General features: G+C 58.1%; 1 protein-coding gene across 1 annotated transcript in view; it reads left to right on the forward strand.

Moving 5' to 3' along the window:
- Positions 1 to 14,196, forward strand: part of KIF1A (kinesin family member 1A) — a gene marked incomplete at both ends in the record, with an annotated part of 33,182 nt that extends 18,986 nt beyond the window's left edge. Inside the window, 24 exons of the mRNA XM_082288288.1 lie at positions 1,450 to 1,568; positions 1,657 to 1,742; positions 2,040 to 2,178; positions 2,700 to 2,868; positions 3,204 to 3,294; positions 3,673 to 3,791; positions 3,971 to 4,026; positions 4,359 to 4,467; positions 4,655 to 4,721; positions 4,813 to 4,897; positions 5,240 to 5,345; positions 7,314 to 7,340; positions 8,777 to 8,800; positions 10,217 to 10,331; positions 10,568 to 10,701; positions 10,845 to 10,906; positions 11,017 to 11,162; positions 11,415 to 11,627; positions 11,776 to 11,853; positions 12,153 to 12,277; positions 12,411 to 12,557; positions 12,675 to 12,867; positions 12,944 to 13,062; positions 14,154 to 14,196. Of these exons, the coding sequence (XP_082144414.1) occupies positions 1,450 to 1,568; positions 1,657 to 1,742; positions 2,040 to 2,178; positions 2,700 to 2,868; positions 3,204 to 3,294; positions 3,673 to 3,791; positions 3,971 to 4,026; positions 4,359 to 4,467; positions 4,655 to 4,721; positions 4,813 to 4,897; positions 5,240 to 5,345; positions 7,314 to 7,340; positions 8,777 to 8,800; positions 10,217 to 10,331; positions 10,568 to 10,701; positions 10,845 to 10,906; positions 11,017 to 11,162; positions 11,415 to 11,627; positions 11,776 to 11,853; positions 12,153 to 12,277; positions 12,411 to 12,557; positions 12,675 to 12,867; positions 12,944 to 13,062; positions 14,154 to 14,196 (2,572 nt within the window). The remainder of the gene's footprint in view (positions 1 to 1,449; positions 1,569 to 1,656; positions 1,743 to 2,039; positions 2,179 to 2,699; positions 2,869 to 3,203; positions 3,295 to 3,672; positions 3,792 to 3,970; positions 4,027 to 4,358; positions 4,468 to 4,654; positions 4,722 to 4,812; positions 4,898 to 5,239; positions 5,346 to 7,313; positions 7,341 to 8,776; positions 8,801 to 10,216; positions 10,332 to 10,567; positions 10,702 to 10,844; positions 10,907 to 11,016; positions 11,163 to 11,414; positions 11,628 to 11,775; positions 11,854 to 12,152; positions 12,278 to 12,410; positions 12,558 to 12,674; positions 12,868 to 12,943; positions 13,063 to 14,153) is intronic.
- Positions 14,197 to 16,235: the final 2,039 nt, after the last annotated feature.

The following is a 16,235-nucleotide window of genomic DNA, read 5'->3' on the forward strand; positions in this document are numbered from 1 at the left end:
GCCCTGGCATGCTCCGACCATTTGTTCCCAGTGGCATCTGAGAAGTGATGGGTTGAGACGGGCCCATCAGGAGACAATGATTTGGCATCACCTGCTTCCACAACTTGAGTCCTTTGAGATGCTTTGACTGGAAAAAGCCTCCAGGAGCAGTTGAAGGTCAATAGGAGTCACCAGAGCAGGGGGAATCTCCAGACTTGGGGCTTGGGGTGCAAGTGCAGGGCTGCAAGAGCCCCCTGGGCACTTTGGGGTGCCGTTGAATATGAAGATTTCTGGGAGGCTGGGATGCCCTGAGCAGCACAGCGGCCACCTGGAGATGCAACCCTCATGGGAGCCTCCTGAAGTAGAGGTGTCCTGGCCAGCCCCCAGCACCATCCCACCCCACAACAGCCAATGACACAGCACGTCAAGATGCTGATGGGTGCCACAGGGAGAGGTGCCGGGCACCCCACCACTGCCAGCTTGCACCTCTTGGCAGGGAGCTCAGCGCCAAAGGTGATTTGTCACTGCGGAGGGTACAGCATGCCACCATGGCCAGAGCTGGATGACCATTGGAAGCTGGCAGTGAGGTGGAGGGAGGCAGCAAGAGGACCCAAAACACTTGAGAAACAGAGAGCAGTGACCTGACAAGAAGTGCTGACAGACATGGTGCAGCCATCGTGTTGGACTCTGGCCATGGTAGCGTCGGTGACCCGGATGCTGCGGAGGAGAGCAGGGAGGCTCAGACTTGCCTGGCGTGCCGTCCATCCCAGTGATGTGCTGGCAGGTGGCCTGGCACCCCGAAGCCATACGTGTGAAGGGATGGGGAGGGGGGACGCACAACCTGATGCCGCCAGCCACACCACGCAGCCGCCCTCCCAGCGGCCTGCAACACTGCAGGCAGAGACAGGGCCAGGAACCCCAAGCAGGTTCACCTCTGGAGGTCCAGGACCTTGTCCTCTCACCTCCTTCACTCCTGACAGCCTCCATCTCCCTTGTCACCCTTCCTTCCCCCTGTCTTGCCCCTGTCCTCCCTGTGGTGACTCCGCAGCTGGCCCCTAGTCATGTTGCAGTACCTTCTGCCCAAGTTCTCCAGCTCTCTACCACAGAGAAGGTCCTCTTGCCCTACGGCTTCACGGTGGCACCAGCGCAGCCCTCTCCCCTCCTGCCTGCCATGGAGGTGACAGTCGGAGAGGTCTGCAAGTCTGGTGTGTTCTGTGGTGTTTTCCATGGCGTGTGCCACCCTCCTGCCCACCCTCCTGCCCGCGGCACGCTGCCTGCCCGCTGCCCCCAGCCCCTTCGCCTGGCCCTGGCTGCCTTCTCTTTAGTTTTGCTTTGCAGCGCTGCGGTCGCGCCCTGAGCAGTGACCTGGGATCCCGGCCGCTGCCGGCCACGCCAGCCGTGCCTGGGGACTCATGGGTGGGAGCAGTGACCGCTCTCCCCCCTGTTGTGTGTCCCCCCCTTCTCTGGCAGGGCCTTTGTCTACCTGAGCAACCTCCTCTACCCTGTGCCCCTGGTCCACCGCGTGGCCATCGTCAGCGAGAAGGGCGAGGTGAAGGGCTTCCTGCGTGTGGCTGTCCAGGCCATCTCAGGTAGGAGGGAACCCCCCCCCACCCCAACAAAATGTGCCCTTGCATCCCCTGCACCCTTTGCGCTGGCTCACCCCCATTCCTCCTTCAGCGGATGAAGAAGCCCCTGACTATGGCTCTGGTGTGCGGCAATCAGGGACAGCCAAGATCTCCTTTGATGACCAGCACTTTGAGAAGGTAAGGTGGGGCTGGCTCTTGGTGGATGCCCGTGGACCCCCGACCCCTGCCTGCCACCTCAGTGCTTCCCCACAGAGACCCCCAGGCTCCTAGAGGTGGAGGGAAGGGAATGTGCTCTTGGTCCCCCAGGCAGACCAAGGCCTCAGGCACCCACTGGTGCATCCTGCTCTCGCCCATGTCCCAGCGGGGCTGCCATGGGGTGAGAGAGAAGTGCCTGGGTGTTTAGGATGCTGGCGGTGGCACAAGCGGGACCCCCTTGGGGACCACCAGCATCCCTGAACCCTGCTCCCGGCACAGTTCCAGTCAGAGTCGTGCCCAGCTGTGGGGATGTCTCGCTCGGGGACCTCTCAGGAGGAGCTGCGCATAGTCGAAGGTCAGGGGCAGGTCAGCGACGTGGGTCCGTCTGCCGATGAAGTCAACAACAACACGTGCGCAGGTGAGGAGGGGTGACAGGCAGTTTGGGAGTGGCCCCTGAACCCAGTCTCTTGCACCCTCATTGACAGCCCACTGCTCCAGTGACAGACAGAATCACAGAGTCAGCTAGGCTGGAAAAAGCCTTTGAGTTCATTAGGTTCAACCTATGACCTGAAAGCACCTTGTCAGCTACCATGGCACTGAGTGCCACATCCAGGCTTTTCTTGAACACTTGCAGGGACAGTGACTCCACCACCTCCCTGGACAGCCCATTCCAGTGCTGAATCAGACCAACTTCCCCCTGTCCACACCTTCCTTTCAGGGAGTTGCAGAGAGTGATCAGGTGTCCCCTCAGCCTCCTCTTCTCCAGGCTAAACAATCCCAGCTCCCTCAGCTGCTCCTCACAGGACTTGTGCTCCAGGCCCTTCACCAGCCTTGTTGCCCTTTTCTGGACACGCTCCAGCATCTCAACATTATTCCTAAATGTTCTTAACACTGAGGGGATGACACCCTGCCTTGCTAAGGGTCTCCCTCTCCCTGCAGTGACCCCAGAGGACCTTCTTCTGGACAGCCCAGAGAAGCCTGCACCGGACGGGCCACTGGAGGTGGCTTTGGATCACCTGAAGTTGGGCAGCATCTTCACTTTCCGTGTGACAGTCCTGCAAGCCTCCAGCATCTCCGCAGAATATGCAGACATCTTCTGCCAGTTCAAGTGAGCCCCCAGTGCCCCCCAGCCCTGCTTGTTCCACCATGCTCCAGCCATCACCTGGGGGCTCGCAGTGAATTTGGGAACTTTCCTTCACCTCTGAGCCCTTTGTGGATGGGGAGGCAAAACCAAGGGCTGTGGAATCTGCCCAAGCACTTGTTTAGTCACTGGCAAAAGGCAGGGAGAGACTCCCATTAGCTTCAGGGAGTCCTGTGCCAGCCAAAAGTACAGGCAGCAGCCCCAGGGGGAATAGGCTCTTGTGGTCCCTCGCTTTCACTCCCCTCCCTGCTCCAGCACGTCCCCATCCCACAGCCCCTGAACAACCTTCCTTCCCCCCACAGCTTCATCCATCGCCATGACGAGGCCTTTTCAACAGAACCCTTGAAGAACACAGGACGAGGGCCACCCCTGGGCTTCTATCATGTCCAAAATGTGCGTACCCCTCTTCCAACACCCATTTGCCCCTGCAGCTTCTGGGGTCTCTGCAGGACCATTGGCTGGATCCTCTCCCAGGGAAGCAGCTTCCTCCTGGCTTTCCCAGCCCCTCACAGCTACCCGGCTTAGCCAGTCTTAGCCATGGTGGACATGCAGGGGAAACACCAAAAGCCACTGTCGTCCACCTGGAAAGGCTGGGATTTCACAGCAGTGGTCTTGGTGGGAAGAGCATCCCTGAATAGGGGGAGGAATGGGTGAGGGATGCAGGGGACTGGCAGTCTTATACCCTTCCACATGCCAGGTGCTGTTGCTGGCTCTATCCCCTTTCCCAGCTAAACTGCACTGTCAGTGGCTCAGCAGCTCTTTCGCTTCTAGATTGCTGTGGAGGTGACAAAATCTTTCATCGAATACATCAAGAGCCAGCCAATTGTGTTTGAGGTGTTTGGCCATTACCAGCAGCACCCCTTCCCGCCTCTCTGCAAGGACGTCCTGAGGTGGGCACATCTGGGCCACCCCCAGCTCCTGGCTGTGCCAGGGGCTTCTGGTGCGGTGGGCTGCCTGGGGACCCAGAGAAAAAGGGGCAGGTGCTGGGGGGTGGCCCCAAGGCATAGGTGGGCCTGGCTGGGTTTGGGGGTCCCTGGGGATGCTGTAACCAAGCTGGTTCTGTCTGCAGCCCTCTGAGGCCATCCCGACGCCACTTCCCCCGTGTGATGCCACTCTCCAAACCAGGTAGGGAACCCGGCCTCCTATTCCTGTGCCCTCCTGTAGTTCCCATGTTGGGTGGGTGTCCCCTTCTCCAGAGGGACCAGTTAGGACCCCAGGGGGACCACAAAATGTACTATGGGCCAGAGCACTTGAAAGCTCTAGACACCCATTTCCACAATACTCAACAGACGGGAAGCCCCCGTCTCACCTCCTGCAGAACAGCAGGGAGGAGGTTCCTTGCTCTGTGTGTGCTCTGAGGTCCTCGCCTGCTCTGCCCTTTCCCTGCCAGCATATGCCTCACTCCAAGTGCCAGCAGCAAACTCAACCTCTTACCTGTCTTTTCTGACCCACTGCAGTGCCTGCGACAAAGCTGAGCACCATGACTCGGCCCAGTGCTGGCCCCTGCCAGTGCAAGTACGACCTGATGGTCTTCTTTGAGATCTGTGAGCTGGAGGCCAATGGCGAGTAAGTCCTGCTGGGAAAGGGAAAGGGAAAGAGAGAGGGAGAGGGAGAGGGAGAGGGAGAGGGAGAGGGAGAGGGAGAGGGAGAGGGAGAGGGAGAGGGGAGGAAGGCAGTGGGGGATTTGCCCAGTGCTCAGCACCTCTGGGCAGGCTGGCAGGATTCTGTGTCATGCTGCAATCCTCTCTTCCAGCTACATCCCTGCTGTTGTGGACCACCGTGGAGGCATGCCATGCCATGGGACCTTCCTCCTTCATCAGGTACTCTCTGCCCAAGATGCTGTCCTAGCTCTGACTCCTCCTGGGACCTGTGTTAACTACTGTCCCTTCTCTCTGGCCTCGTGGGTCTCAGGGCATCCAGAGGAGAATCAGTGTCACCTTGGTGCATGAAACGGGCAGCCTCATCCGCTGGAAGGAAGTACGGGAGCTGGTTGTGGGTAAGCCAAGCCAGCCTCCTCCTCTCGGGCTGTTTCTTGCCCACATTCCCATGTTCCCACATGGAGCTTTAAGCCTTGTCTCCCCTCCTGCCCTGCAATAGTAAAGCAGCAGCTGCCTGGCAGGTGACACTGGGACACTGTGTGGGCAGCCCTTGCCACCATATCCAGGAGCTGGACCAGGATCTCTGGTGCTGAATGGCCAGCAGTGGGCTGAATGGCCAGTGCTGGGCAACTGCTGCCTGTCAGGGGGGCTGCAGGCAGGCAGTCTGCCCCTGCCTTCATGGGGACCCTCACAGGGCCACTGCCTGTCACCTCAGAGGCAACTCTGTGCTGCTTTTGCAGGTCGAATCCGGAATACCCCAGAAGCAGACGAGTCACTCATCGACCCCAACATTCTGTCCCTGAACATCCTCTCCTCCGGGTACATCCACCCCTCCCAGGATGACCGGTGCGTGATACTTTTTTTCTTGCCCTTCCCCTGCTGCGGTGTGGGATGGAGGGGGCGAATAGCAGCCCCTCTCTCCCTTGGAAGGCTCTTGGCCCTTCTGCTGCCTTGAGGCAGGGTTTTTCTGAAGCTGCACAGGGTCTTGGGGTACAGGGCTGCCAACCCCCTTCCTCCTCCTCCCCAAGGCCTTGCTGTGCTGGGGAGGGTACTACAGGGAATTTATGTGTGGGTCCTGCTCTCTGGTGCTGGCTGTGACGGGCTGGCACAGGGAGGCAGTTGGTGCCGGTGCCTGGAGGATGTCCCAACTCCATCGCTAGAGGGGAGGGGCTAGTTGCCCTGTGTCCCAGCAAAATTGCTGGAAAGGCCACTTGGCACCCATGGCAGATCCCTATCTCTGTGTGAGTAATGCAGGAAAGCCATTCCCACCCAGTGTGGGTGACTTCAGGGATGCTCATCCCTTCCTGCCTATCCCAGGGAGCTGTCATAGAACCACAGAATGGTTTGGGCTGAAAGGGAGATTAAAGATAATCTCATTCCAAACCCCCTGCTATGGGCAGGGACACCTTCCACTAGACCAGGTTGCTTAAAGGTGTCCCCACTGTAGGTTTGGCAGGGTGTGAAAGAAGTGGGACCGGAAGATTTTTGTCTCCAAGATCTCCCTGTGTGAGTCCTGCAGTGGCACGGGGAGTCGTGGGCATGGAGGGCAGGGCTCTCCTCTGCACCAGGGCTACTGGTGGAAGTTGGGGGACTGATGGGGGTCTCTGGCCAGAATGTGTGCATGCAGGCAGCTGCAACAAGACAGGGATGGTCGATGCCAGCACTGGGAGCAGCAGGACTGGTCCTTGGCTGGGTGCATTGTGGTCATTGGTGTAGGAACATGATGGTGAGGACTGGGGACCACTTTTTCCTTCATTTGCTTTGTGGTCACCACTGCCCCAAGGAGGCCTGTCCCAAGGTAGGGTGTTTCTGCGGGAATGATTGGGGTCTGGATAGGATTTGCTACCCTGAGCACTCTCAGGGCAGCAGCTCCTGGACATGGCAGAGCAACCCGCTCAGAGTATCTGGGCAGCAGAGGCGAGTCCTGTGGTCAGCACGCGTGCAAGTGTCAGACCAGGAGACTTTTGTTACAGCCTTGGGGACAGAGAAAGAGTCCAGATGGGGATGGTCAGACAAGGAGGGCCCAGTCCACTGGAGTGGTGGTGGTCTTTTTGCTGGGAGCTGGGTGTCTGTGGCACCTGCAGACTCTTGGGGCTGCTCAGCTGTTTGTCAGCTCCTGATCTGGTTGATTTCTGGTTGGTCCCAGATGCAGCCATATGGGATCTTCGGCATGCCTAAGGTAGTGTGGCAGGAGGGATGTGCCTCCTGCTCTGCCTTCTGCCCTGTGGGTCCTGCAGGACAAGGGGACACGGCTCAGGCTGGAGGGATACCTGGGGTGTGGAGAGAAGCGTGGAGACCAGGGGCCTATTTGGGGGCACTGACTGGTGCACGTGTCATATCTGTCCCATATCTATTCCATGGAGCCTGCCCATGGTGAGGCAGGGGAGGAGGGGGTGGCCAGCTGCCCGCAGGGGCACTAGCCGCAATGCCCCCCACTTCCACTCCACATGCAGATGTGCATGCTTCACCCTGCAGCTGTGAGGACAGGCAGAAGGAAGGCAGAGAGCAGAACCAGTGCCCACTTCACCCTCCTCCCAGCCGCTTGCGCTCCCCGCTTTGCTGCCTTGTGCCATGCAGCCTCCATTGCCTGGAGCAGCCCTGGCTTCCCCTCTGCAGCCTCCCCAGCGCCCCGGAGCCACTCAGGAGGAGGCTGGGAGAGTGGTTCAGCTCTCTCTTCAGCACGTGTCCATCCCTGCATCAAGCGCCCAGGGCGGAGGCACAGGGGGCAGTGCCTGGTTTCCCCCCTCGCTTCCCTCAGCTGCTACTGCCCATCTAAGCCCACACTAACCATGTGATTGTTTTGTGTTTTCGCAGGCAGTTTCTTGATTCGGATATGCCTAGGTATTATTTGTTTCCATTGGTTTTTTTTCCACCCCTCCTTCTCTCCTTTCTTTCTTTCTACCCCCTTGCCTCGGCACGCTCACTCCCGCCAGAGGCAGCACTTGGACATCCGGCCCCTCATCCCTTCACATGCCCCATCCCTCCTCCCTCCTGCGCTGGCACCTCTTGCTCACTCGACCCCTTTTGCTGTTCGTTTGGGCCACGCTCTGGCTGGCTGCCGCTCCCCCTCGCACGCCTGCGTCTCCATTGCCTGATTTGGGTTTTATTCTTGCTTTTTGACTTTGCTACTCTCCCATCTTTTCTGGCATCTGGCACCGAGTGTGCCAGACCCTCCATTGTCTCCCGCCCCAGCCCCAGCTCAGCCCCTGGTGCTGCTTGGAGTAGCTGCAGGGCTGGTGAGGACAGTGGAAGTTTTGCCCTCTCCTGGGCACCTGGTAACGATGGCAGGACTGCAGTTGGTGTGGCAGCGGCTGTCCACCCCGTGCACGATTGTCCCGTGGGTGTAGGTGCAGCATATGGGCAGCGTGTGTCTGTATGCAGGTGTGACAGTGGGTGCACACACGCATACGTGGCACACATGCAGACTGTTGTACCCCTCTGTAAATGGGCAGTGGCTGTTTGGGGACTGCAGGCTTCAGCTGGAACCACTGGGTGAGCCCGGCATATGCGTGACAGGTGCCAGATCTGTGGATGTGCCACCAGCCTCTGGATGGGAGCATTATCGAGGCCCCAGGGAAGGGGCCCACCACTGTGCCCCATGGCAGAAGAAGAGGGGCATGTGTCTGGGAGACAAGGGATGGAGTGCCCTGAGTCCTGGCACATAACTTTGTGCCTGAAGGTTGTCTTCCCTACAGCAACTCAAAGCTGGTCCTGCTCAGAGATGTCTGAGGGCAGAGCTGTCCCTGCAGCAGCATTCTGTCCCTTCCCAGGGTGCAGGAAAGTGGATACAGCACTGATCCAGCCCCCCCACTGCAAGAGATATGGCTTCACACTGGTGCTGCCCATGGTCTCGCAGCACAGTGATGCTTTCCTTGTGGACCAGGGGATGGGCCAAGAAGTCACCTGCTGTGTGAGTGGTGGTGGGGCATCTCATCCCCCCAGCTGGCACTGTCCCAGGGGACTGCGCTGGGTGGGAGCTCCTTGCCCTGGGATGGCACAAGGGCAGAGTTAAGGGGATAAGGGAGCACGTGTGCTTCCTTCCCAGCTGCTGGACCATGAGGACGATGGGAGGCAGAGGGTTTTCACCCAGTCTGGTAAGCCTTTGTCTGCCCTCGCTGAGCTCCTTTTGGTTCCCAGTTTGGGTTCAGCTAGGCTGGAGCTCCCTTGGCCAGTGGTGCTAATATGTGCGAGTCCCTTCAAGAGGGGCTCTTCTGACCTGTCATTTTTCTGTGTGTGTACATGTGTGTGTTTGTCCTTGGGTCACCTTCCACTTATAGCATTTCGCTGGGAAATGACACTAGGTATTTCACGCGCACCTGCTCGGTCTGGTCCCTCCTGCTTTTCTCTTTTTCCCCTTTGCCTCCTCCCTTTGCTTTTTGCTCTTTCTCCCCTCCCTTGAGGCTCCTCTTCTCCTCCTTCTCCTTGGGGAGTGCTCTTTTCTTAGGCAACCCGTGTCTGCAAAGCAATCCTTTGCCTTGGCTGTGTCTCACGCCGGGGGGTTTATGTATTTTATACACCTTTTGAAAGCGTCACTCTCCCTCTTCTTCCAACATGTGGGAAATTGCAGTTGAGAACCTCTCCCTACTCCCGCTGGCTGCCCTGGCTCTTGTTAAAATTGCTCCTCAGCCACCTGGATGCTGCTTCAGGGATGTGCTGAGGTGTTCTCATTGAGATATGGCTGAACCACAGCTTCCTGAGGATGCTCAGGCGGGAGCCGGGGCCGCAGCAGCTCTGGGCGGTTTTGGGGAGTGGGTGTGCCGTAAAGGCAAGGCTGACCCGGGAGGGAGCCCAGGAGTGGTGCAGGGGGTGAAACGGGGATCCCCCATGCTCTCTCACCGGAGCCACCTCCTGCTTCCTCACCCTCGGTTGCTCAACCCAAGGAGAGCAGCTGCCACTCTTGATCTGGGTGAGCTGTGCTGTCCTCTCTGGGATCCTGTAGGCCTGGGTGAGTGGGACCAGGTGTCCCCTGCTCCTTCTCCCAGCCTGGGAGCCGTGGAAAACACAGCAAAGGGGCCTGAGGCAGCAGAGTGGGAATGGGGCTGGCAATGAGGGTAGCGCAAGAGCCAGGGGAGACAGCCTGACAGGGGCCAGCCACCAAATCATGGTCCCCAGCTTCTCACTGGGGCCCAGGGCTGGCAGACAGGGGCAGCCCTGGGGAAGGGGACCTGGCTGGTGGGGGGGCTGTGCTCCCAGAGGTGGGCTGGCAGCACACCCCCAGTGCTGAGCATCATCCTTCCTTTCCCTTCTGGCCATCATCACCCAAATGGCAACAGCCGCTCCTGGCAGGGACTGGGAGGTGCTGTGCCCCAGGCTGGATGGTGGGGACTGGCCCCGGTGCACTGGGGGTGGCAACCCCCGCTCTGAACACAGGGGTGGGGCATGAACCCTCCTTCGCCCTCCTTTGCCTTCCTAGCCTGCTCTGCCTTGCCTGCACCCCATCTGAGCCCCCCACTCCTCCCGCGGACCCTCCTCCCCAAAACCCTGGTCCATTGGCCATTTCAAGGGTGCCGTGTCCTCCTCCCACCATGCCTTGTGCCCTTTGCCTTGAGCCTGTGTCCTCTGGAGTGGCTGTCCCCATCTGTCCCCACTGCGCATGCATGTCTGTGTGTCCTTGCAGGCCTGCTGCAGCGCTGTGGGGGGGACAATGGCACCTCCTTTCTCACCTGCCAGGGGTTCCAGGGAGGTTGTTTTACTGGCCCTGCTGGTTTTTTTGGCAGGACTTTCTACCAGTTTGAGGCGGCGTGGGATAGCTCCATGCACAACTCACTGCTGCTCAACCGTGTTACCCCTTACCGGGAGAAGATCTACATCACCCTGTCAGCTTACATCGAGGCAAGGACCTTGGCTGGGGTCACTATACATCAACAAAGTCTGGTATTTCCCCAGCTGTTGGGGTGCAGCCAGCGTGAGCCCTTCCTTAGCTAGTGCTTATGGGGTGCAGGGTTCAACTTGGTGCTTGGGGGCCATGTGGGACCCTGGAACTGAAACCTGCTGGGCACGGGGGTGGGAGAGATCTGCTGGGCTGCCACTCTGCAGTACCCCTGATTCCTCCCTCTGCCCTACTACAGATGGAGAACTGCACTCAGCCTGCCGTCATCACCAAAGACTTCTGCATGGTTTTCTACTCCCGGGATGCCAAGCTTCCTGCCTCACGCTCCATCCGCAATCTTTTTGGCAGCGGCAGCCTGCGGGCTTCTGAGAGGTACCAGGATGCCCCTGTTGGGGAGAGGAGAGCCATCACCTAGGGAGTGGGGCTTTTCCAGGGCATCCCAGCAGCCTGGGTGAAAAAACTGGGGTGTGGGGATGGGGCAAAGCCAATAATGCCTCATCTCTCTTTGCTCACAGCAACCGTGTGACAGGAGTCTATGAGCTCAGCCTCTGCCGTGTGGCTGATGCCGGCAGCCCAGGTGGGTGCCATGCCTCTGCCCGGGTATTCAGCTGGGGCAGGGAGGCACAGCCGGGCCTTTGGGTTAGGGGCCGTGCGTCTGTCCCCCCAGCTGTGTGTCTGTGCCCACAGGCATGCAGAGAAGGCGCCGGCGTGTGCTGGACACCTCTGTAGCCTACGTCCGGGGAGAGGAGAACCTGGCTGGCTGGCGGCCCCGCAGTGACAGCCTCATCCTTGACCATCAGTGGGAGCTGGAGAAACTGAGCCTCCTGCAAGAAGTGAGAGTCTGGGCTAGAAACGGGCTGAAATAGTGCAATTAACAGCTCTGCTGGTGCTGGGGAGATTCCCCACCCTGCATGTCACAGCTGTCTTGGTTGTGGGAGGAGGCAGGAATGGGGCTGTACTGCCAATACTCCTGTGCATCACTGCTAGCCAGGTCCCAGCAGATCCAAAGCTAATGAGTAAATGGAGTTAAGGGGGCCAGGGGATGGGGGAAAGAGCCACCCCTGAGCCTGGGTGCCTGTGCCCAGGTGGAGAAGACAAGACACTACCTGTTACTGCGAGAGAAGCTGGAGACAACCCAGCGCCTGGGCATGGAGACCCTGTCACCTTGCTCCAGTGAGGATTCCGAGTCCCGAAGCACCTCCTGCATCTCCTCCCCACTCTCTGCCGACGGGGCACCTGAAGGCCGCACCTCTCCCCCTGAGACCCCCAGCGAGAGGCAGAAGGAGCTGGCTGTGAAGGTAGCATCCTGCAGCATCCCCAGCTTGCGGGGATGAAGCCAGGAAGTGGCTTCCACAGGGTGGCTAGGGGTTGTGGCACGAGAAAGCCCAAGAAGAGTGGGAGGTGGAATGTGCCCCATGCCCCACTGTCCTCCTCCTCTCTCTGCAGTGCTTGCGCCTGCTCACGCACACCTTCAACAGGGAGTACAGCCACAGCCACGTCTGCATTAGCGCCAGTGAGAGCAAGGTACTACTGCTGCCCCAGGCTCTGCTGGGCTGGTGGGGCCAAGGAGGGATGTGTGGCTGGCAAGGGAATGGCTGGGTGGAGGCCAGATGGGCACTATGGCACAAGTCATGCCTCCTCTGGGGTGTCTGCTCCCTCTGCTTGCTCAGGTTTTTCCCAGAACTGGTGGCTCTCAGGACTGTGACAGGAGAGGACCCTGCCAGCCCAGGGTCTTGCCTCTCCCTGTATGAGCAGGAGCCTGGTCCTTTGCATGTGCCTGGCTTTGTGCAGAAACTCTAGTCCACACCTCCATTCCTCCACAGCTGTCTGAAATGTCCGTGACCTTGATGAGAGACCCCTCCATGCCAGCTCTTGGGGTCACCACTCTCACCCCCTCCTCAACCTGCCCATCACTGGTGGAAGGATGTTACAATGCCATGGAGGTCAGGTAAAGAAGGTGGTTGGGAGGTTCTGGTGACATATCCCAAGCAGAGCAGCTGTATCACTGGTACATGGTCCTTGTCTGTGGATGTTCCCTAGCCATCACTCTTCCTACATTCCATCCTCTCCTCCTTCCCCAGACCTCCCCAGGTCTCCTCCAGGGCAGAGAGCCCTGACCTGGAGCCTGTGGTAGAAGGAGAGCAGAAGAAGTCCCCAGCCCGCCGGCCTGAGGAGGAGAAGGAACCCCAGCGTTTGCTGGTGCCCGACATCCAGGAGATTCGAGTCAGGTAGGAGCAACTGGGGCAGCCAGCGAGGGGGAGCACCTATGGGCAGGGCGTCCATCCCCTACCATTGCCACCTCCTCATGGTCTGTATCCCACCCCTTACCTTGGTCCCTTCTGCAGTCCCATCGTCTCCAAAAAGGGCTACCTGCACTTCCTGGAGCCTCACACCAACGGATGGGTGAAACGCTTCGTGGTGGTCCGGCGTCCATATGTCTACATCTACAATTCGGACAAGGATGCGGTCGAGAGGGCCATACTCAACCTCTCCAAGGCCCAAGTGGAGTACAGTGAGGACCAGCAGGCCATGCTCAAGGTAGGGTACCGGGAGCCAGCCCCACTCCACACACCCCCACTGAGTGAAGGACTAAGCTCTGGCTCTCCCCTAGCAGACCCCGAACACATTTGCGGTGTGCACAGAGCACCGGGGCATCCTGCTGCAGGCAAGCAGTGACAAAGACATGCACGACTGGCTCTACGCTTTCAACCCTCTCCTGGCTGGATCCATAAGGTACCACGGGCAGCTGGGGGAAGGGGGATGCAGAGAAGCCATTGCTGGGGGGGCTGCAGGATCCCAGTGCTTTCCCTGCTGCAGCCCCCAGCCAGGTGTGGGGAGCATCTCCTGTGCAGAGCTGTGCCTGGACAGGCTCTCAGCTGGCAAAACTTGGACCACACTAATTTTGAATTCAGCTCATCCACATTTAAATGCTTCAGTCTACGGCCAGATTCCAAGTGGTACAGAGGTGGTGTTGTGCTGAGCTCAAAGCAACATCCATGCCTGGTGGCAGGGACACTGGCCTGTCACTGTTCTTGAGACCATCTCACAGAGTTTTTGAGAATGTTAAGGAAACGTTCCTGTCTGACCATCCGGGAGCCACTCTGGAAGTCACCCATGCCCCACCTGAGCTGGGACTGAGGCCCCTTCACAGCAGGTGGTTCCAGTGAGCCGACAGGGGCCTTGCTTGATTTCCTACACTCACCACACTCACAGAGTCAGACGAGGTTTCCTAACTGGCGCAGTCACGGGTTTCCCATAGCAGAGTCTCAGATGTCTCTATCCTTAAAAAAATTCAGTCGCGGTGCAGTAACAAAATAACAGCTGCAGCTGGGTGCCTCGGAGAAGGGGCTCCGAACAAAGGAAGCCCTGGGCTTTTGTACCCTCGTAGTCTAAGGGCACCAAGGTCTGGGTTCCTCTGGATTCCTTGGCTCCTGCTGTGTCTCCTGCTGTTCCTCACCTGGCTGTCCCGCAGGTCCCTGTGTCCTTTGTTATGCAAACGATCGGCAGTTCACGGACTCTTGCCTCAGGCTCCCACCCCTGCAGCTCAAATTGCAGCTGCACACCAAGCTACCTGCACTGAACGTATTAATTCCTCAACAAGACCATCTCATGGAGTTCTTGAGATCATCTCAAGTGGCAGGACTAGGGGAATAGGAGTAAATGCACAGAAATGTGTGTGCTCTGGCTAAAGAGACTTTAATTCTATGTCCTTCCAGCTGTCTGGATTCAAGTATCAGCGTGGAGGTAGGACATTGAACCTGGGAGTTCAAACCTGTCATTGTCCACATCTCTTAACACTTTTTGTCCCTTGTTTTCCAAACCAGATCCAAGCTGTCCAGAAGGAGAACAGCCCAGATGAGAATCTAACCTGAAAAACACCCTCCACCTCATCCGTCTGCCAACAGGATCAAGATAGCTGATTCTGTCTGAAGACTCCCCATGTTAATATCTGATCTTTCACACCATCTGCTGCCCCAGCTCTCTGCTCCATGGAAGGATCTGTCTTGATTCACAGCTTCACAGGGGAAACTCACTTCTCTTTGTAGCTGCAAAAGCCTGGACCCGCCTGGGCAGGATTCCTTGTGCACGTGCCATCTTCTGCCTGTCCCCCCATGGGTGACCTTCATATCACACCATCTAATGCTCAAAAAAAGGTCCCTATCAGAGGGGAGGGAGTGAGAAGGGTGGTTTTGGCTAAAAGCTGGTCTTTGATCTAGAGAGATGGGAATGCAGTAAAGCTCAGAGCTGGGAGAGCAGGAGGAATTGCCCTCAGGCGAAGGGAAAGTGGTGATTTAGATGTGGGGTTTCCCTAATTTACTGATGTTTCTGCAAGAGACAGCAGAGTAAGATCAGGTGTCAGTACTTTAAGATTATATTTATAAAGTATTTATTTCTATTTACATCACAAAAATCCCCTAAGTTGAGTCCTGGCCCCCAGCCAATGCCTCCCCCAGGCAGGGGAGAGCCTTGGTGTTGGGCTGGGGTTCCAGAGATGCCTTCCCTGGGACATCACTGGCTTGTGCCTGGCAGCAGCGCAGCTCTCACCCTCACTCTCTGCCCTTCCCCAAACATTTGCTTTGCCTTCCCCTACAGCTTACACTACTTTTCCCCTGAGCGGTGGCCAGACAGCCCACCATGTCTTCCCAAAGAAGGCAATTCCTACCTGTCCCATCTACCTCTGGAAGGGAAGAGCCCACAGTCTCAGCTGGCCAGGGCACTCATGTCCCTGCAGATGGGTGACTGCACTTTGGAGCTTGGTCCTACTGGAGGGAAAAGGAAAGCTCTGGGGATGGCTCTGTCTGTCACCCCGTGCTGGGCTACCCTTTCCGACCAAAAGCGCGTGGGCCACCTCTAGTATCCCGGCCTGAGGCCCCCAGGTGTCTCACCCAAAGGGATTTCCCACTCTTAGGGCAGGATGCCAAGGATTCCAACCCTGCAGGGAGTGTGGAGGTTCAGGTGGAATGGGAAAATTCCCTAGAGGCCACGACTAGGAGTGACCATCCCACCCTACAGGATTCTTCTTGCCCTCTTCCAAAAGGGCTTGCACATCCCTTCTCCCAGCAGGATGACAGACTCACAGCAGATCAAAGGGTGTCAGGGTGGGGATGGGGCTTCTTTTTTCTGTTATAGCTGGTGTTCTCTCACTCTTCCTCTGCTGCAGAAGCAAGCACCCACCTCCCCCCACCCTGCCTCCATCAGCATGTTAATCTGGGGGCTTCCCACATCGGAGGTGTTTTTGCTGAAAAGACCTCCTCCGGCCATCACTGCTTCCCACCTCCTCCAGCAGCAGCTCTCTCTCTTCTCCCATCTCTCACCCATGGTTAGATGTTTTTGTTCAGGGCTTCCCAAGTGGCCAGCAGCATCTGGCACAGCTCTGCGTTGGAAGCTGAGCATCTTCCTCCGTGCATCTCCCAGGCACCCCCCAGCTCTGCTGTCTCTTGTCGAGCACGGCTGCGCCTTGGCTCTGCCGCACCTCCCTGCACTGTCTGTGGGGTGTGTGTGTGTGTGTGTGTGTGTGTGTGGGACGTGGTGCTGTCTTCTCGTTATACTCGTATTGTGGGGGGCACGGATAGGTAGGGACATGGCAGATGAGTAGAGGCTTGCACTGGCCCCCTTGCTGCATATCAGGCACCCTTTAGCTTGGGTTTCAGGTCACAGAAAGAGTTTGGGGATTCTTCTCGAGCACATGCCGGTTCTGCCTGGCCTCACCACAGCTCCTTGGGCATCTTACTCCATTACTACAGCCCAAAGCTGCAGTGGGGCTGCTCCTCTCAGCCCAGCTCCCCTGCCCAGGACAAGCTCCCCAACAAACTGGGCTATTTTCCTCTCTGTGATCCTTTTTAGACCTGGAGGCAGACTTGTGCCCTTTCTGGATGAAGAGTGCCAGCCTGGAGGCAGAGAGAGGC

Source organism: Coloeus monedula, assembly GCF_965178545.1.
Source record: "Coloeus monedula genome assembly, chromosome: 10".
NCBI lineage: Eukaryota > Metazoa > Chordata > Aves > Passeriformes > Corvidae > Coloeus > Coloeus monedula.